The sequence below is a fragment of the Emericellopsis cladophorae genome, assembly GCF_022114955.1.
Source record: "Emericellopsis cladophorae strain MUM 19.33 chromosome Unknown NODE_5_length_938552_cov_118_678949, whole genome shotgun sequence".
In the NCBI taxonomy this organism is placed as follows: Eukaryota; Fungi; Ascomycota; class Sordariomycetes; order Hypocreales; family Bionectriaceae; genus Emericellopsis; species Emericellopsis cladophorae.
Window position 1 is genome coordinate 111,141 of NW_026250930.1, and position 26,409 is coordinate 137,549.

The 26,409-nt window shown below is 56.7% G+C and overlaps 13 protein-coding genes across 13 annotated transcripts; 6 read left to right on the plus strand and 7 right to left on the minus strand.

Moving 5' to 3' along the window:
• Positions 1-177: 177 nt before the first annotated feature.
• Positions 178-867, plus strand: J7T54_004568 (phosphopantothenoylcysteine decarboxylase; the record flags this gene model as incomplete). The annotated part of the gene is made up of 1 exon (XM_051503235.1): positions 178-867. The coding sequence occupies one exon, from the start codon at positions 178-180 to the stop codon at positions 865-867; it is 690 nt and encodes a 229-aa protein (XP_051364878.1).
• Positions 868-1,113: 246 nt separating this feature from the next.
• J7T54_004569 (uncharacterized protein) lies at positions 1,114-1,968 on the plus strand (the record flags this gene model as incomplete). The annotated part of the gene is made up of 2 exons (XM_051503236.1): positions 1,114-1,393; positions 1,439-1,968. 2 exons carry the CDS (start codon positions 1,114-1,116, stop codon positions 1,966-1,968), a joined length of 810 nt encoding a protein of 269 aa, XP_051364879.1.
• Positions 1,969-2,035: 67 nt separating this feature from the next.
• On the minus strand, positions 2,036-3,253 carry J7T54_004570 (Branched-chain-amino-acid aminotransferase-like protein; the record flags this gene model as incomplete). Its single annotated transcript, XM_051503237.1, has 1 exon — positions 2,036-3,253. The coding sequence occupies one exon, from the start codon at positions 3,251-3,253 to the stop codon at positions 2,036-2,038; it is 1,218 nt and encodes a 405-aa protein (XP_051364880.1).
• Positions 3,254-4,008: 755 nt separating this feature from the next.
• On the minus strand, positions 4,009-5,462 carry J7T54_004571 (uncharacterized protein; the record flags this gene model as incomplete). The annotated part of the gene is made up of 5 exons (XM_051503238.1): positions 4,009-4,368; positions 4,424-4,851; positions 4,942-5,141; positions 5,194-5,302; positions 5,360-5,462. The coding sequence occupies 5 exons, from the start codon at positions 5,460-5,462 to the stop codon at positions 4,009-4,011; spliced, it is 1,200 nt and encodes a 399-aa protein (XP_051364881.1).
• Positions 5,463-5,813: 351 nt separating this feature from the next.
• Positions 5,814-7,481, minus strand: J7T54_004572 (Gamma-glutamyltranspeptidase-like protein; the record flags this gene model as incomplete). The annotated part of the gene is made up of 1 exon (XM_051503239.1): positions 5,814-7,481. The coding sequence occupies one exon, from the start codon at positions 7,479-7,481 to the stop codon at positions 5,814-5,816; it is 1,668 nt and encodes a 555-aa protein (XP_051364882.1).
• A 1,483-nt stretch (positions 7,482-8,964) lies between these two features.
• Positions 8,965-10,310, plus strand: J7T54_004573 (Peptide chain release factor-like protein; the record flags this gene model as incomplete). Its single annotated transcript, XM_051503240.1, has 2 exons — positions 8,965-9,061; positions 9,118-10,310. The coding sequence occupies 2 exons, from the start codon at positions 8,965-8,967 to the stop codon at positions 10,308-10,310; spliced, it is 1,290 nt and encodes a 429-aa protein (XP_051364883.1).
• A 152-nt stretch (positions 10,311-10,462) lies between these two features.
• J7T54_004574 (uncharacterized protein) lies at positions 10,463-11,686 on the minus strand (the record flags this gene model as incomplete). Its single annotated transcript, XM_051503242.1, has 1 exon — positions 10,463-11,686. The coding sequence occupies one exon, from the start codon at positions 11,684-11,686 to the stop codon at positions 10,463-10,465; it is 1,224 nt and encodes a 407-aa protein (XP_051364884.1).
• Positions 11,687-12,875: 1,189 nt separating this feature from the next.
• J7T54_004575 (Effector protein PevD1) lies at positions 12,876-13,387 on the plus strand (the record flags this gene model as incomplete). Its single annotated transcript, XM_051503243.1, has 2 exons — positions 12,876-13,201; positions 13,255-13,387. 2 exons carry the CDS (start codon positions 12,876-12,878, stop codon positions 13,385-13,387), a joined length of 459 nt encoding a protein of 152 aa, XP_051364885.1.
• Positions 13,388-13,536: 149 nt separating this feature from the next.
• J7T54_004576 (uncharacterized protein) lies at positions 13,537-14,874 on the minus strand (the record flags this gene model as incomplete). Its single annotated transcript, XM_051503244.1, has 1 exon — positions 13,537-14,874. The coding sequence occupies one exon, from the start codon at positions 14,872-14,874 to the stop codon at positions 13,537-13,539; it is 1,338 nt and encodes a 445-aa protein (XP_051364886.1).
• A 1,007-nt stretch (positions 14,875-15,881) lies between these two features.
• On the plus strand, positions 15,882-16,628 carry J7T54_004577 (uncharacterized protein; the record flags this gene model as incomplete). The annotated part of the gene is made up of 1 exon (XM_051503245.1): positions 15,882-16,628. One exon carries the CDS (start codon positions 15,882-15,884, stop codon positions 16,626-16,628), a length of 747 nt encoding a protein of 248 aa, XP_051364887.1.
• A 25-nt stretch (positions 16,629-16,653) lies between these two features.
• Positions 16,654-19,608, minus strand: J7T54_004578 (uncharacterized protein; the record flags this gene model as incomplete). The annotated part of the gene is made up of 1 exon (XM_051503246.1): positions 16,654-19,608. The coding sequence occupies one exon, from the start codon at positions 19,606-19,608 to the stop codon at positions 16,654-16,656; it is 2,955 nt and encodes a 984-aa protein (XP_051364888.1).
• Positions 19,609-19,881: 273 nt separating this feature from the next.
• On the plus strand, positions 19,882-21,123 carry J7T54_004579 (DnaJ-related protein-like protein; the record flags this gene model as incomplete). The annotated part of the gene is made up of 1 exon (XM_051503247.1): positions 19,882-21,123. The coding sequence occupies one exon, from the start codon at positions 19,882-19,884 to the stop codon at positions 21,121-21,123; it is 1,242 nt and encodes a 413-aa protein (XP_051364889.1).
• Positions 21,124-21,244: 121 nt separating this feature from the next.
• On the minus strand, positions 21,245-26,071 carry J7T54_004580 (Serine/threonine-protein phosphatase 6 regulatory ankyrin repeat subunit C-like protein; the record flags this gene model as incomplete). Its single annotated transcript, XM_051503248.1, has 1 exon — positions 21,245-26,071. The coding sequence occupies one exon, from the start codon at positions 26,069-26,071 to the stop codon at positions 21,245-21,247; it is 4,827 nt and encodes a 1,608-aa protein (XP_051364890.1).
• Positions 26,072-26,409: the final 338 nt, after the last annotated feature.

The window sequence follows — 26,409 nt, forward strand, 5'->3', positions numbered from 1 at the left end:
AGCTGAGACCCACTATGGAGCGCTGACCAATCGCAAGCTTGGTAATCACGGCCGATGACGGGCCAGTTTTAAATAACAATTCATGAGCTGAGCCTGCTAGCCATGTTTCTTTGCTTTTTTAGAACCATATGTTGAGCAAAGTGTGAAATTTAGATAGATATGGCAGCTCACGACCTTATGGAGGCACAATCGCCAGCTCACGAAGTTGCCCTGTGCCGATCGGATGGCAAGAAACATCTTCTGCTCGCCGCATCTGGCTCCGTCGCAACCATCAAAATCGCCCCCATCATCAAAGCGCTGGGCTCGCAACCCAATCTCTCCATCCGCCTTGTGCTCACCAACTCGGCCGCCAGCTTCCTCGATGGCCAGGCGGCGGAGCAGCCTTCCCTGGCCGAGATTGCACGATATCCTAACGTCGATGGGGTCTACAAGGATGCAGCGGAGTGGTCACCTTCCTGGACCCGAGGGGCACCGATCTTGCATATCGAGTTGAGGCGCTGGGCCGATCTCATGGTCATCGCGCCTCTGAGCGCCAACACCATGGCGAAACTTGTCAACGGCATGTGCGACAACCTGCTGCTGTCTGTCGCCCGCGCCTGGGATGCCACGGGTCTCATTGACGGGCGTCGCAAGAAGATCCTCGTCGCGCCTGCGATGAACTCGGCCATGTTCCATCATCCCGTCACCAAGAGGCAGATCAAGGTTATGGACGAGGACTGGGGCGGCGCCGACGGGTGGATGGAGGTGCTCCATCCGATATCGAGGGGCATGGCGTGCGGGGACTCGGGAGACGGCGCCATGATACTCTTTGACGATATCGTACGAAAGATTGAGATGGAAATGAGACTCAATGAGTCAAGCGAGTGAGCTCATCAAGGCTGCTACTCATTCCGTTCGCAACTGCCATCGCAGCAGTGAGATTGAGAGGGTGGTCTGTTCCTGCCGCATGAAGTCGACTTGAGGGAAGGAGCGCCATACCTACACTTGCCTTCCGGAAAGGCCTTGGACAGACACAGGCTACCGCCGACAATCTCTGGCCGCTTCTTATTTCATATTCCCACCACGTCTGCAACGCTGCAACAGATACGAGCTGTGCTCACGAAAATTACCATCATGCCGCCCAAGCGCAAGCATGCCAAGCGACAGCGATCGTCAAGCCCGAGTCGTCTACCACTTGAGAACGGCGTTGGCTTCCGCGCTCGTCTTCGTAGCATAGGTCCTTCCGAGAAATCACCAGCGTCTGATTCCGCGTGCGACGTCACTACTCTACCCTTGACAGTGGAGCAGCAGTTCCGTATACATTTGCTGTGGGACTCGTGCACATCATCGACCAAGGAAGACGTCTCCGACAAGACAGCGGACAAGGACGCTGATCAGATCGCAGCGCTTATGAGTAAGTTTAGCATGGCACGTGACGGGATCCGTTCTGACCTCTCAGATGCGTTCACACGAGATGGTTCCGCCCTCCACGCCGCTGCCTTTGCGCGTCTGGCCCAACATCGAAAGACCTTTGACGAGCAGGTTGCTGACCTCACGGAGGACTCGACCAGAGCGCTCGAGGACAACGAAACACTGTATACGGGCAACATTGCCGTCCCATTCAAGTTCACTCTGTGTGAATCACAGAATTTTCCCTCCGACATTGTTCTGGCACACCTGTCAAGCCTCGCGCATGAAGTCCACCAGGCGGAGAAGGATGTGCGCAAGCTCGTTGGAGAGTGGGATCAGTGCCTCGAGGCCGAAGAAAATATTTGGCACGAGCTGGGCAGTGACGGGAGCGAGAGATCGTGTCAAGCGTGTCTTGGCGAATCCTTGTCTCCCGAAGAAAAAGTCGCTTACGAGAAGGAGGCGAAAGCCATAGTCGAGTCGGGCTGCCAGAAGATCGACGACCTGGAGACGGAGTGCAAGAACAGATGCCAAGCTCTTCTGCAACAAACATTTCAAAAGAGTTTGATGGAAATGGACTGAAATATTTTTGTCTAGCTTCTCCTTGTTCTCCTTCTGCTGAAAGGATCTATAACACACACAAATCATGCTACTCCTTTTCGGGGATCACAACGCCCCATTCATGCTGTGTCCGCCCGTACATGATATCACCCAGCCACGTCTTGACCTTGTTGGTGATCTCGCCCGGTGCTCCTTCGGGTCCCATGGGAACGTTGACGTCTTGTCCCCGGTGGTGGATCTGCGAGATGGCGCAGACAAAGTAGGCCGTGCCAGCAGCAAAGGCCTCCAGAATGCGGCCCTCGGCGTCAGCCTCCAGCACCTCATCGATGGAGTACTTCCTCTCCGTCACCTCGAGCTCGCCAGCCAGCTTCTCCCTCACGATTTCCAGGCAGCTTCGTCGCGTCACGCCATCCAGGATCAACTTGTCGTCGAGTGGTGCCGTGATGAGTTCCTTCTTTCCGTCCTTCCTCTTCCACACGACAAAGAAGTTACTGGCGCCTGCCTCTGTGCACTCGCCATTGGGGCCGTAGAGCCACAAGATCTGGTGAAAGCCCCTCTGGCGCGCATCGTGTGTGGCCATGAGACTGGGGCCGTAGTTGGCGCCCACCTTGGCGTAGCCGAATCCACCAACCCAGGCGCGGACCATATCCTCTGGCGAGGTGTGAAGACGGAGACCACCCTCGGGTGTGTCGAGGCGGGGCATAAAGGTGACCATAATGTACATCATGGCGGCCTTGGGCGCTTGCACGCCAAGCTGGCCATCGGTGCCGATGAGCGTGGGACGGATGTAGAGGTAGGATCCAGGCTTGTCCTTGGGCAGCCACTTGGGACCATCGACTGACAAAAGCGCAATCATGAGCTTGACAACCTCCTCAGGCTCGAACACGGGCAGCGAGATGCGCGCCGCACTCATCCTGAACCTCTGGGCGTTGCGGTCAGGGCGGAAAATCCTCAGCTTGCCATCGTAGCCTCGGTACACCTTGAGACCCTCGAAGCACTCGGTCGCGTAGTGCAGACAGCTCGCCGTCGGCAGTAGGCTCAATGGTCCATAGGGCTTCAGCTCCGGGGCCGCCCAGCCCTTGCCGAGAGTCCAGGTGGCCGTGATCATGTGGTCTGTGCAAACAGTCTCGAGGCCTGCATTCGCTTCCTGCTCAGTGGGCACGCCGCGAGGATTGCTGGTCAGGGTGGTAATGAGTTGTGAGGCGTCGAGAGCCTTTGGAGAATCATCAGGGGCTGTTGAGATGGATGTCTTCCTCTGGACGGCCGAGGCGGTCAGGTCGACATCTTGAACGGCAGAGGGAGCCATTGCGCCGGTTGTGGTGTGTTGTTGGAGGTTGGTTAGCTTGGATCGAGGAAAGAAGGAGGAATCTCGAATAGATGTATGTGAGAAAGAGCAATTGTCGACTGGAACAACAAGAATTATGACTACTGAGCCGCCGCTAACACGTTGGCTGGCTCCACACCTCGGATCGCCGAAGCATCCAGGTGACTCGTCAACATACAATGGCCACCACTTGCTCAGGAGGTTCTTTTTGTCCTACAATTGCATCGTGTGATAAGGATCATATGTACCATGGGCGTCGGCCGACTCCGTGTCATCGAGTATCTCATTGTGGCTATTCAATCGCTGAATTTCGTTCCAAGTACATAGTCGCTCGGTGAGTCAAGACGACTTTGGTGGGGGCGGCGTTGCCCGTTATCGTCGTCACGACTCACGACTCACGTCGGCGTGAAACCGGGGGACATGGCTTTTGCAAGGCACAATCAGCGTAGCCACGTTCAGGTCAGCCGGCGTCGTCTTTTGTGGCTGATCTCGCAGCGGTACGTACTACGTGCAGAATCTTCACTTTCCAGCAGGGATGATCAGTCTGATTGATAAGAAAACGACATGCAGGAAAAGAATTCGAAAAAGTCTCACCCCTCCAAATTTTAGACCGCGGTTAGCCGAGGCTTCCCGACTCCCGCCTCAACTACCTTACCTTATCTCTAGATTTTGGACAGACAGAATCGCAATATCTATTCGTAATCGTAAGTGTACGTATTCCATGGCCTCGTTCACAATCAATTGGCCGCTGCCAATCGCTCAGCCTCCTTCTTCCTCTGCTCCTCTTCCAGAGCCTCTCTCTCCCTAACCTGGGCCTCCAACCCAGCCTTGACACCCTTCTTCCGCTGTCGTGCCTCGTACATCTCTTTGTTCTTCATGATTCGCTCCACGATCTCGCCTGCGTTCACGTGCTGGAAAGCGTGAGAGCCAATTTCCTCGTAGATGCCCATTTCCTTGGGCGCCTTGTAGGGATCGTAGGTCAGCGGCATGTAGGCAGTCGGACCGTGGTAGACGGCGACAGGAGTCCCAGAGGGCAGGCTCTCGAGGTAGGCTCGTGAAGGGCTGGCAGGGGCGCCAAACACGACGGCGTGGATGTACTGCCGAGTCGAGATTAGCCACGTGCAAGAGCACCGGATATGATGATTCTCTTACCTTGCACTGCAAGACACAGAGCCCTCTCTCAAAAACGTTCATGATGGGGTAGTTAACCCCCTTCCACTCGTTGATGACACTGTCCTCGTGAATACCCACCACGATGTACGATGGCGGCCCTCCCTTGGAAAGCTCCTCCTCTTTGAGAGCGACCTGACGCAGGAACTCAATGTGCCCGCTGGAGAAGAGATCGAATCCGCCGTCAACGTATACAATCCTCTGCCCCGGCTGAACAGGTTTCCCTTGTATCCCCTTGACCTGGCTGAACTTGCCCGGCCCACTGCCCTCCAACGTGGCCTGCTCAATCGAGCGCCAGAACCACACGGCCACCCCTGGTGCCAATGCCGTCTCGTCGGATGCGTAGCATTTTATCCTGCTGTGCATGCTGTCCCCCAGTTCCATCCGCTCCTCCGGCGAGCCGTCGCCCTCTGTCCCTGCGAAAGCTTCTTCCATGTTTTTTATGAAGTGGCTTTTTGTACACAACAGCATCCGCCCCACGAGATCAGTTGTGGAGATACCTGGACTGCGCTTGACGACCTTGAAACGGCCGGCTTCCTTCACAAAGCGATAGCAGTCGTTCCCGTCCGAGTCGGACGTGATATCATCGCCGTGCACGACGTAGCGGCAGCCGTAGTGGGAGATGAAGGGGAGGGAGGTGACGTAGGGCGCGTATGGGATGGACTTGGTCACCCAGCGGCAGGCGTCGGTGGCAGCAACACTAATCTTGTCAGCGTCTCTGTTGCTGAGGGTATCCCTCTCGGGGGCGGTACCGCTCGTCGAGGTTCATCACTGTGGGACCCTTGTTCGCGAGGATCGCTTCATCCGAATGCACTCCAGCGTAGAGCTCGCTGCATTGTTGCCTAGCTTGGAATATCGCACCTGCGTGTCCTGTCTGGGGTCAGTATCCTCTACTTGTAGACCAATCGGGGACCCTACCGTGGTGGAAGAAGTCAAAGCAGCCATCAACCCACATGCGGCCGTCGAGGAGCTCTGGCTCAGGGTTGCCTTGTACCTGGCCTTCGAGAGGATGTGTCGTCATGTTCTCGGTGCGCGCGCGGGGGTGCGATCAAAGTGCGCTCAGGAACTGCGAGAAAAAACAACTTTCACAACAATCAACGAAAAGACGCTATTACATGTGTTGGTTCCTGATGTGCAGGAAGAGAGCGCAGCATATACTCAGGGGACGGGACTTCTAGTCCAGTGACGCAGGGCACGGCCGCACGTTGACGTTGCGCCAAAAAGGACCCCGCCGAAGCGCGGAGTAAAAGCGGGTCCCTGACATTAGGCTGCTCGAGCATGCACTTAATCCTTAATTTGGAGTACGTGTAGAAGGTCACCTCATCAAGCATCTTCTTCAAATGACCTTTTAGCTTCTCACATTTACGACTCTCTACACCGCAATACCGGCCGAGTTTTTCTGCCTGGGCTCGCCCGCCGCCTCAAAGATTCCATTGCCCAGCCTGACCAGGCCTTGCGCAGCGCTCTGCCCCGGTGCGACCCATGTGACATTGTGTCCAAGCTCCCTAAGGAAGGCAACGGTCGAGTTGTCGTACGGGTACTCGAAGCTCGTCTCGGGCGGGGACAGTTGATCGTGCAGTCGCGGCTTGGCCAAGGCATCCTCGACGTTCAAGCCATAGTCAATCACGTTGATGATGTTCTGGACGGTAGAGGTGATGATGCGACTGCCACCAGCGGCACCAATGACGTAGTAAAGGTCGCCCCCAGGCGCCTCCACAATGACAGGGGTGATACTGGACAGCGGACGCTTGCCGGGTCGGACAAAGTTGGAGGGCGAGGGCAGGTAGCCAAAGGCGTTCCGGGTGTCGGGGATACTAAAGTCGTTCATCTCATTGTTCATAATCACACCCGTCTCGGGGACGACGAGCCGCGAACCGAAAAGCAGGTTGATCGTCGTGGTGAGGGACACGGCGAAACCCGCCGCGTCGGCCGCCACAATGTGCGACGTGCCAGGCGTCTCGATGGACTCCAGACCAGCGGGGTTGTAATATTCGATGCCAAACGTCTCCGTGTCGGAGATCTTGCCGCGGATCTCCTCTGCTGTCTCGGCAGACAGCATGTCCTCGATGAACTCGGGCAGCCCATCGACGAACGACGGGTCACCAAGCTCAGCACGCTGCCCGTATGCGAATCGCAAGGCCTCGTTGAGGCGTTGAGTCGAAATGTTCTTGTTCTCCAGGAGGCCAAAGTCTTCGTACCCATCGAGGATGTTCAACGCGCTCAGAGCCACCGCGCCAGATGACGGTGCGGTAATCGTGGTGAGCTTGTGCCCTCGGTACGTGATCGACACTGGTTCTCGCACTGCAATGGTGTAGTTGGCCAAGTCCTCCAAAGTCATGATGCCGCCAGCCGCCTGCAATGCCCGGACTGTGGCGTTGGCAATGGGGCCGTTGTAGAACACATCAGCTCCATATTTGGCAATGTCCTTCAAAGTGTTGGCATATCGCTTCCTGGTGATGGTCTCGCCCAGCTCTACGAGCTTGCCACGGGGCGCAAAGTCAAGCGCCCACGCAGGATCCTCGATCAGGAATTCGTGATTGGACGTCTTTCCGAAATACGCAACAAGATCCTCGTTCACCTCGAACCCTTCTCTCGCCAGGTCAATGGACGGCTGAAGCATGTCTTCCCACGGCAGAGCGCCGTATTTGGTGTGAATGTATTCCAGCCCTCGAAGCTCGCCTGGCACACCGCTCGCCAAACCACCCATGCGACTGGCCGGCTCGTTGTCCTTGTACATGTCTTCTGTGGACGCAGCGGGAGCAGTCTCCCTAAAATCCACAGTCTCATAGTAGCCATTGGGAGTGCGCAGGGTGAGGAAACCACCACCACCAACGCCGGAATGGTACATGCCCATCGTCCCAACGCAAAAAGTCGTCGCAACGAGGGCGTCGACAGCATTGCCGCCCTCTTCCAGGATGTTGGTGCCAATCTGAGAACAGAGATCGATCTCAGAGGCCACAGCGCCAAGGCGAGGCTCGCTGCCGGAGCAATTGGTCGGTGCAGCAGCCGCCGCAGGCAGAAGCGTCAGGAGTGGAAGCATGATTGTTGGATTGGGAGTTGGACAGCCACGCAAAGCATGTGATACGAAGTACGCCACACGATCACGGCTTCAGAGAAGGAGGAGGGGAACCGTCTCCAACAGAATACGGCATCCCCGAGTATATCCATCCTCGCTGGACGCAGGAACACGCCTGATAATACCCATGCTTTAAGCGCATGTCTCCACACAAGCACTTCGCACACAAAAGTTCCTTTCCCCTCTTGTTGATCAACAACTTACCCCGCGGAAGGATCACGGTGCTTATCTACTAGTGTTGGTCACTGCCGAGGAGGGCTTGTGGGGTATTTGGAGTACAGTGATGGCTTCACTTGCTGCGAATTGTCTGGGCATAACGTAAATTGATACGTAAGAAACGCGCCCTGCTCAGCTGACCATACCTCTACCCCTCATCGAAAATTCACTAACTTATCCAGCGTTTTGTCCCTTTCTCCGGGTATTTACTGGAGTCTGAGAGGTCTGTCGCTATCAGCACCCTGGGAAGCGAATCGACTCCAAAGTCTCGTCTGTGCAAACCTACTCCAACATCTTGCAGCTCTCATCTCCTAAACGTCAGCAGTGTATGCCTGTGTGGTGATGGGTCGCCAAGACGTTGAAGAATGCTAGGAGGTTGCCGTCGGGGTCGAAGACGCTGAACATGCGCATACCCATGACCTCGCTGATCGTCATGTGTACCTGGAACCGTACTACGCCCTCAGAGGACAGTCTGCTGTAGTAGATCTCGAGGTCAACGGGTGACAGTCCAAACAGCACGGACCCTGGGCACAATGGCCCGTGACGCTCGGCGAACAGGATGCGCAGAGGTCCACATGTGAGCAGAAAGGGGCCCGGAAGATCGCCGAAGTCCTAGTCGTTGTATTCCGCCACACGGTAGTCAAAGTTCCGGAACCCCATGTATTGGATGTACCACCGAGCTGTTCGCTCGATATTATACGTGCTCAGACATGGCGTGACGCGATTGCAAGCCGCGGGCGGGTCATAGTCGGGGTCATGTGCGGAAGGGTGCTCCCAGAAATCTCCGTCTTCATTGCTGGTGTTTTGTACAATTTTTGCCAAGAGGGTCCATTGTGTGGAGGTTCTGCTGATAGACGGGACTGCGACTAAGGACAAATTGTGAGTGATAAGGATAAATTCTATAGCGACAGAAGACGGCGCTGTGGTCGACGATGTCTCTCTACCAACAAGCAATAAAGTGAAATTGCAAGCCGAAGCCATTCGGAGTGCCATCAGTTGTCGCGGAATTCAGACACGTCAATTGAAGTTGAGCTAAGGTAGGTATTGTTCCTTCCCAACGTACCAGTGACCAGCTTTTGTGATGTAGGGTAGGCCAGCCTATGCGCGGAGTTGGACCCAGCGACGCACTTCAACTTGCGGTTCGTCCTTGATCACACACCATGACGGAACCTCTAATAGTCAAATCCTTGGCCAAATCACGACTTGGTCGACCTCACAATTGATCTGCGCCATGCCGCCACCTGCGCAATGGATATGCAGAACATGTCTACGCGCTTTGCGCCCGCCTCTGGCCAGACAATTCGTCCGCCAGGCCACCACAGCTGCTGGTAAAGTTTCTCTGACCACTGCGCGCGCCTACCAACAAGCCACTGACAATCAAAAGGCGATAGCAAGTTGGCCCCTGCCCTGCTCACCCGGGCTCAGAACCTGTCCGCCGAATACGCAAACCTCCAGAGCACTCTTGAAAAGTCCTTCTCCCAGGCTGCTGCAAAACGCGCCGGCGAAATATCCTCCGTGGCAGGCGCCCTCGCCGCCTACAACAACTCAAGATCGTCCATTGACGACCTCACCTCCCTTCTCGCCGACCCGGACTCTGACGCTGAGCTCGCAAGCATAGCGCGCGATGAACTGGCCACGGAGGAGGAGAAGCTGGTCATGCTGGAGAAGGAATTGGGCAGGAGCCTGGCCCCCAAGGATCAGTTCGACGAATTACCGTGCATGATTGAGTTCCGACCCGGTCCTGGCGGAACAGAGTCGCGGTACTTTACGGACACCCTGTTCAACATGTACCAGTCTTTCTGTCAGCGCCGCGGTATGCGCACCAACGTGCTGAAGTACGAGTCGGCCGACTCTGCGGGGGATACCAAGTCGGCCGAGGGAGAGCTGCCACTACAAGAAGCGGTGCTGGAGATTCTTGATCCAGGGGCGTACGGGCAGTTCCGCACCGAAGCTGGCATGCACCGCGTCCAGCGCGTTCCCTCGACCGAAGCAAAAGGACGGGTGCACACGTCTGTCGCCGCGCTATGGGTACTGCCACTGTTCCCGGAAACGGGGGCGGGTAGCAGCATCGACCCCGACGACCCGGAGAGCGAGTTTTACGTTGACCCGTCCGAGGTCAAGGTCGAGACCATGCGCGCCAGGGGAGCAGGCGGGCAGCACGTCAACAAGACAGAATCCGCCATTCGGATCACCCATATACCCACTGGTGAATCAGTGTCGATGCAAGACCACCGCTCGCAGGGACGGAACAGACAGGAGGCTTGGAAGATTCTGCGCTCACGTATTGCGGACAAGCGCCGGGAGCAGCGCGAGGCGGAAGCCGCGCAGCTCAGAGACAGCGTCCTCACCGTCAAGCAGATCCACCGAGGCGAGAAGATCCGGACGTACAACTACAACCAGGACCGATGCACGGACCACCGCGCTGGCTTTGACACGAACAACCTAAGAGACGTGCTGGAGGGCGGAGAGGGTCTAGACAAGGTCATGGCGGCGAGCCGCGAGTGGATGCTGCAACGCGACATTGAGATGCTGACTCTTGAAGAAGAGACCAAGCAGAAGAAGCAGCAAAAGAAGTGAGCTGCTGTGTATTCATCCGTTATATGCATACCCCATCCCATGTACCAATATCCAGATACCATTTAGAAATGTATCATACCAAGAAGAGAACGCCTCATGATGATGCCTAAACGCCTCAGCCCGTCAAAAGATTCCCTACCTGCATGGCTTCGTTACATCAAGCCTCCCAGGACCACTTTGCCAACACTCGCAACCTCGGCCTTGATATTGGCCCGGCTACTCTCCTCAAACTCCTTCACAACGCCCGCCACTAGAATCTTCCGCACCCGCGTGTCCGCCTTTGCAAACTGCTCCATGACGACCGGCGTACACCCGCTCGTGGTGGGCACCAGCATGAGTATTCTGTTGTACACGTCGCTCAGCGCATCGCACAGCGTGGCAAACGTCTCAAAGTAATCAGGCTCAAAGGGGAGCGACGGCGTCAGCAGATACGTGTACTCCTCGCCGGGCAGCAGGTCGGATTCGGACGCCGCAAAGTTCATGACGCTCGGCGCGGGCGCAGAGGGGAGGCTGCCCGAGCTCAAGGGGTACGATGACGAATCCTCCTCTGCCGCCGATGTCGAGCGTCGCGATTTCCCGCCTGGCCGACGAAACATAGTGGGCAGCCTGGCGCGCGAGATGGCGGACGCAGAGGAATCATTTCGCAGCTGCTGAAAGGATTCGAATTCGTTAAGCAGCCCCGTAAACGCCCTCAGGAACTCGACAGGGCTGCTCGAGTACAGGTCGGCCAGCACCGGCAGCGAGAGGCCTAGCAGCAGGTAATTCGTCGCTCGCCTCGCCAGCTTGCGCTGGTCAAACGCACGGTGCAGATCCGACTTGTCCATGAGATATGCGTTGAACCAGTAGCACCGCCCGGCGTGCGCTTTCCGCAGGTAGTCCATTGTCGCCATTCGTTTTCGAATCGTGTCTTGCATGTGCTTGTACCCGGCGCTGGTCCCTTCACTCCCCTGCCAGAACCCGCCGCCGCCACCGATGGGGGTCGGGGGAGGGGGCATGCTGGCACCTGTCGCTGTCCTGGAGAGCATCTTGACGGGGTCTGGCGGTGAGGCCGCGCTTCGAAAGGGGTCCTCAATCTCGGCGCGTGGCGTGAGCTTGGCTGCGTTGGGGAGCGCGTAGTCGGGGAGCGCTGGAGGCGCTGTGGCGTCGGTGATAAAGGGCGCGGAGGCGGAGGAGGCGTCGGTGGTGTTGGAGCTGCCGCGCCGGCGGGCAGCATTGGTAAAGGACGTTGCTTTTCGGGAGAAGGACGACTTGCGATCCTTGTCCTTGGCGGCGGGTTGAGGAAGGGCGCTGATGGTCGCGGAAATGTCGCCTTCGCGCGTGGTCGGTCGCGGCGAGGGGAGACTGTCCAGGTTCAGGGTGAGTGGTTGGCGTTGCATAGTGCTCTGCAACTGTCGACACCATCGGTCGGCCGGTATTATTATATAATTTGTCTCTGATATTACCTTCTCTGGATGGGGGAGGATGCCATGTAATTTACCGCCTGCCCGCATAATTACGCGCCATGTGGCTGCAGGGTGGGCAGGACGCGCGAGCGCAGGGGAAGTGGGGGCGACACTGTGCGACCATCCAATCACGGACTGATGCGACGTGATTCTGTCTGTTCTAGGGTAAGTCAATTGTTCTTGACAGAAGATGGTCCTGAGCTTCATTCATTTGTTTGCAACCCCTTTATTACAAAACCAAAAGCTTGCTGGCAGTGCCAGACGGATGAGACAACATGACCAAAAGGGTTCCTTCCATGGCCCCCCCTTTCCGGTGCGAACAGCCACGGAGAACTCTCTGTCACAAGACACCCAGCGCACAGTCCATTATTCATGTCTATCTTCATTTGAACATGATTCTATAGCTTGAGCATGTCGTTACGATCCGCGTCTATCATGTGCTCAGCCTCGGACCGGACATTGACGGCTGACTTGTTGGCTTCAAGTTGCGCTCATGTCAGGCTGGACCATACCCATTCCCCCACTCCATGCATAATCAATCAGCATGGGGACTCGAGGAGGCCCGGCATTGATATCGTCGTCAGGCCTGGGCAGTAGCACAGTCAGTACCCACCGAATACGAGACTTGTCTACTTGGCGCACGCCAAGCCATCCTCACCCCGACGCGCATTGCCATCACTGCCGAGATGTGGACACAGCTCGCCCCGGCATTTGTCCCTTTGACGTAAATAACGGAACTCTGTGGACGATCCCCAGCCCCAGCGCAGGTCTTGACTGTCATCATAACCAGCAAACACGAGACAGGATGGGAATGATCGCCTCAACATCGTCGTCCTTGATTCTTCGAGGGACTCGGAACTTTGAGCGCGGCCCGGCCGGATCGGCAGCAATGAGGCTATGTACGGCATGGATGTGTTGTCGACACGTACCAAGTGTGCGTACGTCAAAGGGTCTCCAGTGGCAGATGTGGTCTTGAATTGGGTATAAAAGGTCAGCCTACCTCTGTATGACCTGACTTGAAGCAGCAATCAACCAAGCCTTTTTTCGCAACATCAAGACAACCAACTGACCACCGCCAAAACCGCCGAAACCACCAAAACCAACAACCAACGCCGCCATCACAATGCAGCTCATCAACCTCCTCCCCTTCCTCACTCTCGCGGCTGCCGCGCCCAAGGCCGCTCCTACTCCTTCCAACTACGAGAACGTGGACATTGCCGACTTCGCCGTCCGCAAGGAGCAGAGTGCAAGCGGAGAGGCACCTACTTTCAGCTCCGTCTCCTTCAAGCTCTCCGGCGACGATGCCACGGACCTGGCCTGCTCGGCTTCCAACCCTGACTTTTCCGGCGAGATCTTCACCTGCGGCGACAGCAAATACCGCTTCGCCCTGAAGTCTGGCTCGGACGACGCCGAGTTCGGTCTGACTCTTTACCACGAGTTGGGTCCTGCGTAAGTACAGCTGGCACGGCCTCGACGACATTACACTAACATTCCGCGAACAGCGTCGGTGTCTGGGGTGAGGGCAACGTGCCCACATACTGCCGCGCCGGAGGCAACGGTCCCAATGACTTCATCTGCCAGCAGGTTGCCGCGGTCACTATCGGGCTCAACTCGGATGGCTCCCACGCCCAGTAGAGGTGTACATTCTTTCCATGCCTACAGATATAGATCATGTTTAATTGAACTTGTACATTAGATCCCATGTTCCGAGCAACCGGGAGCAATCATTCACTCCATTCTAATGCCCGACCATTGCGAAAAGTGAACAACGACGCTAGTGGCCCCTATGGCAGCTGCAACGCCTCTCGATCACTCTGCCGAGCAGCCATCTCCACGGGAGATCCTTGGTGAGGCAAGGCGGTACCCCGGATCAGCAAGCCACTGCCATTGCTCGCCGGCTCTGGCACTAAAGGCTCGCCAGCCATGTATCGTCTCAACAGTTTCCACAGTATCGGCATCAGGCTCACCAAGCCCATAGTCAGCGGGATCAGCTGCCCCGTTGAGCCGACCCCATACACATCTGAGATGCCGTTCCAGACCAGCAGTAATTCGATGCCGGCGACAGACACGATAAAGGCGACAAAGGCACAGAGAAAAACCATGAGCTGCTCTCTCCCACCAGAACCAGGGAACATCTTGAGCATCCAAGTGTCAGGTACGAGATAAGTGATCCCGGCGATGAGGGTGATTGGCAGATAGACAATGCTAACGAGGACTGCGCCGAGCATGTCGTACGTTCTTTTCGAGAACCACCGCTTCACCGACGTTCGGAATATCCAAGCAGCCAGACGGAACAGGAGAGTCGCAAGCGATACCGCCGTCATCAGCGCGCTAATCACCACGATGCCTTTGCGGTCTTGGATCCGGGCGAAGAAGAAGAGCGACGTCCCGCATGGGGTCGCGGCGAAGACCATCTCGGCACCTCTGAGCAGGCATACCCAGAACCAAGCAGCGTAGCCAAGTATGCACATTTCGACCAGCGTGGACCCTGACTGAAACCCGTGCATGCCTTGCGGACTGTCAAGGTTGAGTTGAAAGGTTGTCGCTCGCTTCAGACCTGAAATAACGGGCACCTCTCTGATACCGGCATCGTCAATCTCCTGCGCGGTATGCGTGATGGACGCCAGCGCCTGGGTCATGAAGGCCGTCCACAGCAGGACGATGATCTCTACAGTGTATGTGCACGTACCGCCAAACGTCAAGACGAGTATGGCCATCATCAGCGCAGAGCTGAACGTGATCAGGCTCGTCATGAGGGAGCGCTCCTCCGAGGGCAAGAGGTAGACCACCAAGAAGACACTGAGCCACTGGAGGTAGACGCCCAGACGGATCCCCAGCCCGTAAGCATCCTCGTTTCCGACAAACCCACATCCACTCTCGCGAGCTTTGCACTGGTCCGCACCAAAGTGGTTCTTTTGCGCGACGAACACAAGGGCCAGGACGAGGGGGAGAACAAGGAAGGCGGCGAACCCCCGATGAAAGCATATGATATAGATTTTGTGTACCCTGCGTGTCCAGCGAGAGACGGCGCCTTTGGCCTGTGCTGTCCGCGGGCCATCCCCCGCGCGAGGTGGCGCATCGCTGGCCTGAGCGTGGTCTTCGTTGATATCGTGATCACCCATTTGGGCGGCCGGATTCCATCAGCTGGCTGGCTCGCCTGCGCCTAGGGTAACGAAGAGTGAGTCTCGTGATGGTCAGGACTTGGTACTCGAGAATGTGAGGCTCGTGGACGCAGGGCTGGCAGCACAAAGGTACAGAGGACATGGTAGACGTCTGCACGCTCTGGAGATAGAAGAGGGAGCGGCAAGAAAGTGCAAGGCAGCCTTCGTCGCAGCTTCCCATTCTATCCTGGTCAGCCTCACAGCGTTGAGGCAGATTCGGATCACGTGGATGCGGCTGAATCTTGGATGCAAATCGAGTCTTGATTGCAGCATGGTGTCTGCATTTCTTGATGGACGCAAAGACTGGAAAGATTCCCCCGTTCGGTCAGCCTATATCCAGAACAAAGTGACTCTGTCCACGCACAACATGACAAGGGTCGACCCCGTCTTCCTGCCGCCTGGCTGATGCATTCACACCATGCCCCCGCATCTCATCCACGAGCACAGCAACAAAATGTATCAAGTCCGTACGAGATATGATGTCTTGCCTTGTGAAAGAGGTTACCGCCTAGCGTCCAGAGGCCCAGAGCTGTTCAGCTCGACCAACCCCTCCGACGTCGGACGACGTTGCCTGGGCGACCGTGCGGTGCCATGCCCATAACCAGGGGCCGTGGCTTTTGCTTTGTCACTTGAACAAACGTGGCTGGGGGTATGATGGTCGTCAGTCGTGACCTAGGACGGGGTGCAAGAGGTGCTAAATGTATATCTGTCGTTATAGAAAGCTAGCAAGTCACAATGAGACGCCAGAGCATAAAGTGCGCAGGCGACGGGATAGACATTGAAATGGCTGCCTAACAAGCGCAATCCAAGCTCACCGTGACGATTCCCGGCGTCACGTCTGACCAGGCACCGATCAGTGTCCTTGCATGCTGGTGCTCCTAGACAACAACGAGTCCTGCCATCAAGACCAGTCTTTTTCCGCTTCATTATAGATTGATATCGTTCGCCATATTCTCCTCATGTACACCATGGCCGACAAACAAGAATTCCTTCCAGCCCCACCAGCAGCACCTCTCACCGTTAATCACATCGACTGGCGCTCCACCGCTATCCCAGAATACAACGGTCGGCTCGCGTGCACGATTGACGGCGTCCTCACTCCATCTGAATGTGACGGATTGCTGAAATTGGCCGAGTCCAGCGTCCAAGCCGACAAGCCATGGCAACCAGCCCTCATCGGCCTGACGCCCGGAACGCAGATTGCGTCGCGCCCAGGGTACCGTGAGAGCGACCGCATCATATGGTGTGATCAGACCGTCACCAACAAAATCTGGGCAAGATGCATGTTGGTTGACGGACTCGAGGCGCTGTTCGCCACGGTGCCCCAGCAATACGGCAAGGTGAGGCAAGGCGAGTGGAGGTTCGAGCGACCCAACGAGCGCATGAGCTTCCTGCGCTACGGCCGTGGCCAGTACTTCAAGCCACACTGCGACGGGCCGTACTACTACGACGCCGACGACACCGAGTACCAGACGCATTACACGCTGCAGCTCTACCTCTGTGAGTCTCGCGCGGACTCGCCGGAGGGTGTCCTGGGCGGCGCTACGTCTTTCCTTGCCAAAGACAAGAAACGCCGCGTGGACGTACACCCCAAAGCTGGTCGCGTGCTCATCTTCCAGCACGAAGGCCTCCTGCACGAAGGCGCCGAGGTGAGAGAGGGTATCAAGTACACCATGCGGACCGACGTCCTGTACAAGTGGATCCGAGACCAATAGTATATATTCACACACAATCAAGGCCTTACGACCGCTGCTTCGGCATCTTCTTCTCCTCCATGGCCTCCACGTCCTGCTTCTTGTGGAAATGCGGCGCCAACTCCGACAGCCACTTGGGTTCGATCGGCATGACGCTTCGCATGTACTCCTTGGTCGTCTGGACGAGCTCAAAGTAAATGACCATCTTCTCTGGCGGATCGACGGACATGAGGACGCTGCTGGGGTGGATCCAGACAGTGGTCTTGGTCTTGACAGTGCGGTAACTGTCACCCGACTTTTGCAGGCGCGCTGCGTTGGGGAAGAATCCAGCTGTGATGGCACGCTTGATTGGGGGCAAGTTGCTGGCGCCGCATGTCGAGGGGGTCACCTCGACTCGCTCGCAGAGCTTGGCCAGCTGGTCGCGTACATCACGCGCCCTAGTGAGCGAACGTTGCTGCAGGAAGTTCTCGCGCGCCCACACGGGGGAGTAGTCGCTGTCCACCCACTGATTGAACACATTGAGAAGAGTCAAGTGGTCACCGCCATCCTTGACTGTGAACCGGTTGCGCGCACTGTCGGCGTGGATCTTCTTGTCCTTTGGTCGAAAGAACAAGGCAGATGCCTCGCCGAGCATCGATACAATGGACAGCACCTCGTCTACGCAGCCCTCCTTATCGGCCGCGATGACGGCCTTGGCCAGCATGGGATCGGTAGGGAACTCAGCCATCTGGCGACCGATTTTGGTGAGCTGACCCTTGTGATTGAGACCCTGCAGGTTGAAAAGCTGGTTCAGCGCGCCTATGAGCGCCTCACTCGGTGGCGGGTCCATAAAGTCAAAGTCTAGGAGGTCATTGATACCAAGCGACTTGAGCTGCAAGACGACGCCATTTAGGTTGGTCCGCTGGATCTCAGGCGTCGTTGACTCGTCCATCTCGTTCATGTACGCGAATTTTGTGTAGAGCCTGAAGCATTTGCCGGGGCCGACACGACCGGCACGGCCACTTCGCTGATTTGCCGCCGCCCGTGAGCACGGAACCACGACGAGGTTGGACATGCCTGTCTGCGGGCTGTAGACGTTCTCTTTGACATATCCGGGATCGATAACGTAGACGATGCCATCAATGGTGAGCGAGGTCTCGGCGATGTTGGTCGCCAACACGACCTTCCGAGCGCCCTCGGGCGTGGGCTCGAAGATTTTGGATTGCAGTTCAGACGGCAGGTTGGCGTAAATGGGGCAGATGACGAGTTCCTTGATGCGACTACCGAGTTTCTTGGCTGTTTCCGAGATTTGAAGCTCCGCCGCCTCGATCTCATCCTGTCCAGTCAAGAAGATCAGGATGTCGCCCTTGTCCTGCGTTGTGTGGATCTGGAATGTCGTTGTGATGGCAGCCGCGAGGTAGTTGGCTTCAGGCGCCGGAGTGTAGTAGATATCGACGGGGTACCTTCGTCCAGGAATATTGAAGATGGGCGCGTCGTCGAAATATGAAGCGAATTTCTCGGCGTTCATGGTGGCCGAGGATATCAGCAGCTTTAGGTCCGGCCTTTCCCGCGACAAATCTTTGATCAAGGCCAGCAAGATGTCGGTATGCACGGTCCGCTCGTGCGCCTCGTCGATCATCAGCGCCGAGTAGCCCGCAAGATCGGGTTCCGTCATGAACTCGCGGAGCAGCATACCATCTGTCATATACTTCAGAATCGTCTTGTCGCTGGTATTATCCTCGAAACGGATCGAGTAGCCAACTTCGTTGCCCACTTTGACGCCCATCTCCTCGGCAACACGGGCCGCGACACTCATCGCTGCCACTCGACGAGGTTGTGTGCAGCCAACCTTCATGCCGTTCTTGGTGTACCCAGCCTCGTGCAAGTACTGCGGCAGCTGTGTTGTCTTGCCGCTGCCCGTCTCGCCGACAATGACCAGCACCTGGTACTGCTCCAGAGCCGCGATGAACTCGTCACGGTATTGGTAGATGGGCAGAGTCTTTCTCGTGTCCTGGATCGACAGGGCCTTTTTTTCGGCCGCTTCTATCTGTGCCGCCAGGTAGAGCTGCTCCTTGCTGAGCTGCTTGCCTTCGCCGGCTAGCTTCGAGTCGAGGGACCATTTGATGTGCTGGTCCGGATCCATTACCAACTCATAACCGTCCATATCCCGCTCCGAGCGCTGAACCTGCGCTTTCGCCTTGGCCGCCTGCTCCCTCTCCCATTCCTCATGTTCTGTGACAAATTTCTCCTTGCCATACTCGTCACGGTCGACATATCGCTTGTACAGGGCTTCTTCCTTCTTCCGTCGATCCAGCTTGCCCTTTTCGGTGATGTAGTCCTCTGGCAATGCGTATCCGTCACGGTAATCGTCTATTCGGAGTCGCTCCTCGGCCAACCGTAGGCTCTCTCGGTTCTTGGCAAAATCTGCCTTCTCGCGCTCGGTGAGCTTCACGCCGCTGCGCAGCTCCTCCGTCTCGTCGGCGACCTGTCTCCGTAGCAGCGCCAGCTGTTCCGCCTCACGCTTGCCCAAGTACTCTCTGCGTGACCGGTCGCGCAGATCGGACATGTTGACGCTGCGCGCCGCGGTCTCCTGCTTGTGACGGCCATTGTCTTTCTTGGATCTCGAGTCGTCCTTCTCCTTGAGTCGCTTTGCGAACGCATCGCGCTCTTCTTGGTCTCTCTTCTCCTCCGTCGCGCCGTCTGACAGATCCTCCTCTTCCTTTGGTGTGTGGCTCAGCTTGACGCGCTTGCTGGCTGACTCCTCAAAGTCGGGCCCTCCTTGCGGCTCGTCCTCCTCCTCATCCGTCGGAGGCTCTTCGTCGGCCCATCGGTCGTCACCATCCTCACGTCGGCGGTAGCTCTTGGAAGAGCTCGATTTTCTAGGGGACCGCGAGCGGCTGCGTCTGCGGGATCGATGCTTGTCGTCGCGATCGCGTCGTGACCTGTGCTTGCGCTCCTTTCCTACTTTCTGAGGACCCACCTCCTCATCGTCCATGGGCAGAAGAGCGTACCGTTTCGACATGACGATGAATGTTCTGCCGCAAGAAGAGGCAGGGCATACTTTACTCCCAGGTTGGAGTGTGGCAGAAAGTCGAGGTCCGCTGCAGGTTTGGGGACGGAGCTCCACCCACCCATCCCAGTCTTATCGATAATTGACCTGCAAGGGTCTACCTGCCGATAGTCACTTATCTATCATGCCACGCTGGAACTTCGAGGTCTTGCCCACGTTTGTTGTAGACTTTCCACTCTGTTCTCCCCCCACACACTCCTTTTGACGTCTTTGCGAAACAGCACCATGCTAGCCCATGGTGCACTTGCATTCCTGCTGCTGGCATTGGTCCAGCTAGCGTACTGCGCCCAGGACTACTACAAGGTCCTCGGCGTCGACCGCAACGTGGGCGACCGCGAGCTCAAGTCCGCCTACCGCAAGCTCTCCAAAAAGTTCCACCCGGACAAGAACCCCAACGACGACACGGCGCACGAGAAGTTTGTCGAGGTCTCCAACGCCTACGAGGTCCTCAGCGACGAGAACCTGCGCACCATCTACGACCGCTACGGCCACGACGGCGTCGAGTCGCATCGCCAGGGTGGTGGCCCTCGGCAGCACAACCCCTTCGACCTCTTCAGCGACTTCTTTGGCGGTGGCGGGCAGAGGCGTGGGCCGCCCGGGAAGCCGCGCGGGCGGGACACCGAATTCAAACTCGAGATCACGCTGGCTGATTTCTACAATGGCGTCGAGACACAGTTCGAGTGGAACAAGCAGCACATCTGCGACCACTGCGACGGGACAGGCAGCGCCGACCGCAAGGTCGACAGGTGCAGCGCCTGCAACGGCCAGGGCGTGGTAATCGTCAAGAAGCAGTTCGCGCCGGGCATGTTCCAGCAGATGCAACGGCCCTGCGACGTCTGCGACGGCCGAGGGGAGAAGCCCAAGAACAAGTGCCCCCACTGCCACGGCAGCCGGGTCGTCAGGAAGCAAACACCGGTGGACCTCAAGATTGAGCGAGGTATCGCCAACGGCGAGGCGGTGATCTTCGAGGAGGAGGCTGACGAGAGCCCCGACTGGCACACGGGCAACCTGGTGGTCCACCTGACGGAGAAGAGGCCGTCGATGGGGGACAACCCGCACCGTCTCGACGGCGTCTTCTTCCGGAGAAAGGGCGACGATCTCTACTGGACCGAGGTGCTGTCTTTGCGCGAGGCCTGGATGGGCGACTGGACGAGGAACATTACACACTTGGACGCGCACGTCGTCCGCTTGGGTCGCCCCAAGGGCAAGGTCGTGCAGCCTGGGCAGGTGGAGACCGTCGTCGGCGAGGGCATGCCCAAGTGGCACGAGGATGGCGACAGTGTCTACCACAAGCACGAGTTTGGCAACCTGTATGTCACGTACGAGGTGGTGCTGCCGGACCAGATGGACAAGAAGATGCAGGGCGAGTTCTGGGATCTCTGGGAGAAGTGGCGCGCTAAGAAGGGCATTGACCTGCACAAGGACAGTGGCCGGCCGGACCAGCCACCTGTACGGGATGAATTATGATAGACTACATATAGAGGATAGCGCTGACGTTGTGTTGTGTTATGGGTTGATGTTGTTGTTTGTCCATGGGCCGAATCGTACTACGCTTGAACCCATGGGATTATCCATCGCCTCGCTCCATTCACTTCTGTGCCTCCTCGTCGGTCATACCGCGACTGCCATTGCGCCTGGTCAACTTCCACCTAGTTGAGGCATTGTTGCTGGTCGGCCCCACGGTTGCCATCTCTTTCATCCTGGCCCTGATGCTCTCCTTCCTCTCGTCTTGAAACATGTTTGGGGTCATCCGTTTCTCGGGGCCGTCATGGCGCAGCGAGAGTATCTCAGCATGCACGGATTCGGTTCTTGTCCCCGTACTTTGCTGATCCGACGCCGACGAGGGTTTCGAGGTCAAGTCATGGAAGAAGCCCACGATATCGTCCGAATAAAAGGCGTAGCAGGCCAACGGCATCGTGATACCAACAGAGACCGCGAAAATGACAGCAAACGTCCATTTTGGCGTCGTCACAAAGGCGGCCACGTCAATGGCGAAGAAGGACGTGAGAAACGACATGGGCAGGAACAGGATGGTGACAACAGTGAACACCATGAGCGTCCTCCCTTGGCGGACGCTCTGCTGGGCCTGTGAAATGGCAATCTCGTTCTGCTCCAACGTCAGGGTCGTGTTGATCGAGCTCTGTATCCGTTTCGCGAGCTCGTCCATCTCGTAGATGTCCTTGAGGATGGACTTTGCGGATTGGATATCCCGTGGCTGTATCTTTTGCAGCTGGTTCTGCACAATCTCCTGGGCCTCGACAACGGCCTTGAGGATGTTGAGCTCATCTCGAATATCCTTAATTTCTCGAAACAGGCCAGCAGCCCTCCCAATGGCATTTTGCCTCTTCTGGCTTCGGAGTCTGGCGCTCTCCATTTTCGAGAGCAGTTTGCGGTACAGCTCCGATTCTTCAATGGCGGTCTTGTTGATGGAATCAAAGAATATCTGCCTGAGGGATCCGTGGGATCTCGTGGACGGACTGCCCCGGTTGAACTGCCCAACACAAAAGTCCACAATGGTTTGGCTCATCTCTAGAGCTGTGGTCGGTTGGGACACTCGGGAACGACTGTCGCCCTGGCCGAGAAGATCCAGCACTCCGCTGAAGATGGGGTCCGGCATCCCATCCATGCGATGAGTCGACGAAGTCACCAAGGTGTAGTCGTCAAGCATCCACAGCCACAGCTGGTCAACTCTGACAGCGGTAAACAGGTGCATGGCGTCTGCCATACCCATGGGAGAGCCGTCGATAGCCTTGGTAACGACTTGATCTAGGTTGCGGAGCTGCATATCCTTCTGGAACCGCTCGTCAGAGGCAAAGTGATAATAGAACTCGTCCAGCGTGCGTGAGCCATGGATAATGCTATCACTATACTCCTCGAGCAGCTTGGTGTACTTCTCCAGATTCTTGATGTAGTCATCAGATGCTGATAGCCGGCGGCGGTCTGTAGCTTCTTGCGAAAACGTGAGATAGGGTACGTAGAGAGCGAGCGGGTAGCTGTCTCCATCCTGGACGCACCGTGGCTTCATGAAGCGAGTCTTGGACGTGCGGTCTGGTGTCTGGAGCCAGCTCTTCCTCAGAAAGGCGCTCATGTCGCGGTACTGGGTCTCGCTGTAGGTTTCGTCTTCGACATACAGTTTCAAGATGAGATCTTGCATCCATTTGAGATTGTTGGCGGGCAAGTGTATCCACGTAAAGCGCAGTTCGTCGAAGGAATATAGCTTGTGCTGGTCCAGACCACCAATGGAGTCGGCATGCCGTATGCCTGAGCCGACTTGATGCATGGTCTCCCTAGCCTTGCGCATGATTTCAAGAGGACTGGAGGTGTAGATAGTCTCTTTGATGGAGCGGTAGCGCCTCAGAAACCCTGATCGTCCGCCTGTGGCATAAAAGTCAACCACTGCTGCCTCGTACTCATCAAGGATCCCCGAGGACTTTTGTTCAAACGATGGAGCCACAAACGGTTCTTTGGGGCCCGATGTCTGAGTAACTGGCGGGTCGCGCAGCATGTCTATGATGAGTCCGTAGACGTCGGAAATCCCTTGCTGGTCACCAGCATCGGCCGCTTCCTCCTCCTTCTTGGCCAAGTACTTTTTCTCGTTTGGCCGTTTGACAGTGTCGCCTTCGACGGGTCTTTTGCTCGCCTCAAGACCGGCGTGTTCCGCGGGCCAGTTATCCTTGGGCACGTTATCCACGGGCGATACGTGGCCTGTCACGGGCGTCGCGGGACGCGATGAGATTTCGGCCTCGTCCAGCTTAAGTTCTTTGATCTCTTTAACCTCTTTGACAGCGGGCGCTCCGTACTTGCCTCCGCGATATTTGGCGGACGAGTCCTTGTCCTTTGTTTTCATATGCAAAGGCTGGCCGACCACGTCGATTGTCGTTAATTTCCGAGGCAAAGCGGCAGCCTTAAGCTTTTCCTCCTGTTTTCTCCTCTCCTTAGCCAGCTTCATGGCCGACATTCTCATCTTGTCCGAATTGTCTCCTTGTTCAGTCGTACACAGGAGTCCCCAAAGCACGTTCGGCATGCCCCTGTACGCTGCCCAGTCCATCGCAGTCCAGCCCATCATTGTCTCGCTCAGCATGGGGACGGTGAGCGTTGCGCTCTTCTTGAACAACAGCCGAACAATCTCGTGCGTCTCTCCTCCATTCGCAGCCCACCACAGGGCGTTTTTCTCGGTTTCCTCGTGGTTGTCGCCAAAGTCTGCCACGTCTACACGGGCCAGTATAGCCTCGGCCGGGAACCGATTCTGGCGAACGCACGCCGTCCCCAGCGGGGTGAACTTCTCCTTGTTGCGGATAGTGAGCTTGTCCGACGGTACCTTGTCCAAGATAGAGTTGGTCCTCTCCAAGTCATTTGAAAACGCAACAAGATGGAGAGCAGTATGACCCAAGTCATCTTGGACAAGAGGGTCGGCTCCTTTGTCCAGTAAATCCACGACGACCTCATTCCATGCCCTCAAATGCTGCATCGGATCTAGCTGCTCTGTGGAGAAGGAATTCTCCACGGACTCTCCCATGGCCGCTCGATGTAACGCATTTCGCCCAGACTTGTCTCGAATAGTGAGATCAGCTCCCGCGCTCAGAAGAAAGCGAGCTATAGAGGCCAATCCGAAGGTAGCAGCAGAAAGAAGCGCTGTGGTGTTGTTGACGTTGCTAATATTGACGTCCGCTTTGCCCACCTTGACCAGCATCTCAATGACGGCTTCGTGGCCGTACGAGGTGGCATATATAAGCGAGCTGTTCCCGCTATTGTCCCGTTGGTCGACATCAACCGGCTTTTCCTTGTGGTTGAGCAAAACCTCGACAACTTGGGGTCGACCTATCTGGCATGCGTGCATTAAGCAATGAAAGCCCCCCTTGTCTCGCTTGTTGGTATCGGCCCCTCGCTTCAAGAGACTCGCCACTGCGTTCAGTATGCCAAAACGAACAGCCGCCATGAGTGGTGTGGCCCCCCGGAACGAGGATGCCACATCGCTATATGCACCCTTGTCCACGAGCACTTGCAGGATGCCGTTGTCGGGAAGGTCGGTCAGCCGATCAATTGCCGCCTGTCCAGCCGTGTCCTGTCGGTGGACATCCGCACCATGCTCGAGAAGCAAATTTACTATGCTGAGCTTATTGGCCTCGCAGGCTGTCATTAGAGGCGTCATAGCCCTCCAGTCGCAGACATTGACAGCGGCGCCTGCCTCAATAAGGGTTTTGACGACTACATCTTCGCCGTTCCAACACGCGAGATCGAGAGGTGTGTAGCCTTTGAGTGTTCTGCAGTTGACGTATGCGCCGAAAACGAGAAGCTGTCTGACAGCTTCGAGCTCGCCATCACGACTCGCCGCGTGGAGGCCTGTGAATCCGAGCTCGTCATGGCTGGCCAGGTCGGCTCCAAGTCCATAAAGTAGAGCAATAATATCCGTCTTGCCGTGCTCAGCCGCCACCCGCAAGGAAGTCATGCCTTTGTTGTCTCGGGCATGTATGTCTGCGCCGTTTTCAATGAGGATCTCGCACACTCGAAGTTGACCATGCTGCGCAGCCGATCGCAGCGGAGTCCAGTCATCGTTATCACGTGTATGTATGTTGGCGCCTGCTTTGATCAAGATCTCAGCGATCTCATGGTGGCCTTTCCAGCAAGCTGTGTCTAAGGGTGTGCATTCCAAATCGTCTTTTGTATCAATGGCAGCAAGGTCCATATGATCCAGGATCACTTGAGTGACGGCAACAGATCCTTTCCAAGCTGCGCGATGTAGAGGGAGCTGCTCAGAGGGCAAGAGGGCCATGGGGTCAGCGCCGTTGTCAATGAGGGTCTTAATGATGGCGGCGGCGCCGTCTACAAAGTCCGTCCCCAGAGCCATGTACAAAGGGGTCTCGCCTCGCTTGTCCTGTTGCGACAACAGCGTCTGCGCACATGCGCCGCCGATGCTCGCAAAAATCTTGACCAGAAGGTTTGGGTACAGCCAAGGGTTCAGGCAAAGACGATGGAGAAACGTGCGGCGCAACTGGAGAGCGGGCGCCAGTGGGTTGGCCCCTTTTTCAAGGTACGCCAGCACATCAGATGGCTTGCGCGATTTGGCGGCGACGAGAAGCTTGGTCTGAATGTCATCACGCCCATCTTCGCTCTCGTTGGTGCCGGAGAGGGAGGAAGGATGGCGATCTGCTGACCCAGGGTATCCTGTTGGGGTCGGCGGAGCTAGAGGAAATCGAGTCGTCTTTCGCGTACTGCCACTCTTCGCAGATGAAGGACTGCGCGGCTCTGGCACGATTGGCGAGCCAGTTCGCCAACTATGCCGGGTGCTGACGTCGCGACTCGGCTTGCCTGAGCCCCCCTCGCTGCCCTCGGCTTGTTCTTGACCTGCGCGAGAGCTGATGCCACCCCCTGAGGAGCCCGGGCTCCTGTTGCTGCCACTCCGGGACGCGGAACTCATGATGTGGTAGAGGCCGTGGTGTGCTGCGCTCGCGGAGGTTCTCTCGCTCGTTCTGCCTCAGTTTAGGGCTGAATGTGTGGCCTGACTAAGCAAGGTAACCCCTCAGGCTAACAATGAGGCCATCAAGACCTCCAAAAACAGCGTTCACAAATCAATCCTTGGTTTTTTCGGGTTCTCCAGCCCCGCGAACGTCAAGATGACATTCTTCCATTCATCGCAGTTCTCCGTCCCTGCAATTTTAGGCACCAATGGGGAGGATCCGACGCCAACGCCGTTGCGACTGTGTCGCCTGCATCTGCTATTTTGAGGGAGGGGTGAGGGGTCGTTTGTGAGGGAAG